The 827-nt window shown below is 42.2% G+C and overlaps 1 protein-coding gene across 3 annotated transcripts in view; it reads right to left on the bottom strand.

Annotated features, from left to right (window-relative positions):
• Positions 1-92: 92 nt before the first annotated feature.
• Positions 93-827, bottom strand: part of Simc1 (SUMO interacting motifs containing 1) — a 48,339-nt gene continuing 47,604 nt past the window's right edge. For all 3 annotated transcript variants that reach the window (XM_031358157.1, XM_031358159.1, XM_031358158.1), the window contains one exon: positions 93-603. In XM_031358157.1, the coding sequence (XP_031214017.1) occupies positions 353-603 (251 nt within the window). In that variant the 3' untranslated portion in view covers positions 93-352. The remainder of the gene's footprint in view (positions 604-827) is intronic.

The following is an 827-nucleotide window of genomic DNA, read 5'->3' as shown; positions in this document are numbered from 1 at the left end:
CGGTACCTTGACTGATGTAACACTGATGGATTGTTCAGAAGGGTTCTTTACATCTTGCATGGGAAATGTTGGACATACAGTGCATACCATTGCCTGTTTCAAAAGCATAGATAAATAATTTAATAAAAAATATATACACCTTGTATATTTAAGCCAAATTTGAATAGGCTAGGATAAAGATTATAAAAAAAGATACATACTGAAGAGTTACAAAGTTACTACAACCTACAGATACATAAGATAGGTTTGGTCCTATGATATTCCTAACTACTGTTCCTACTTCAGGGCTTCTGAGTAGCTGGGGACAGTCGGGAGGTATTCTCGGTGCTCAGTGCTTAGAAGTCTGGCTGCCTCAGTGCCCTGAAGCAGGCTCTGAGTCAGGGTTCAAGTCCGCAGCATAGAAGAGCAGCAGCTTCAACAAGTGCACTTTGTCTTGAAGCTGGGGGACTAAAGGTTCTCCCAGTATGTGGACCAGGCGGCTGCGGAAGGCCTCAACCTGCTTCTCCACATCCAGTACCGTGATGTCGTCTCCTTGCTGGGGCTTGGGCTTAATTCTTTTGATGATTAAGTCTTTCCGATCAATCACTGAGCTCCGTAGGTGCTCTGCAAGTGGGAAGGAATCAAACATCATCTCTTGTTTTTTTTGTTTTTTTTTTAAATTATTATTCCTTGGAATTTGAAAGCTAAAGTCCCAGTTTTATAGATAAGGCCCGGTGCCTGGCTATTAGGAGACAAGACAAAAAGGCCATGTGCCTTACTGTGGGAGCTGCATCTTCAAAAGGTCTCTGTTCTTGTCTCACTGATTGTCAAGAAAAAAAACCACTTTG

The sequence above is a fragment of the Mastomys coucha genome, unplaced genomic scaffold (genome assembly GCF_008632895.1).
Source record: "Mastomys coucha isolate ucsf_1 unplaced genomic scaffold, UCSF_Mcou_1 pScaffold7, whole genome shotgun sequence".
Taxonomy (NCBI): domain Eukaryota; kingdom Metazoa; phylum Chordata; class Mammalia; order Rodentia; family Muridae; genus Mastomys; species Mastomys coucha.
This window is presented reverse-complemented; position numbering and strand designations above follow the sequence as displayed.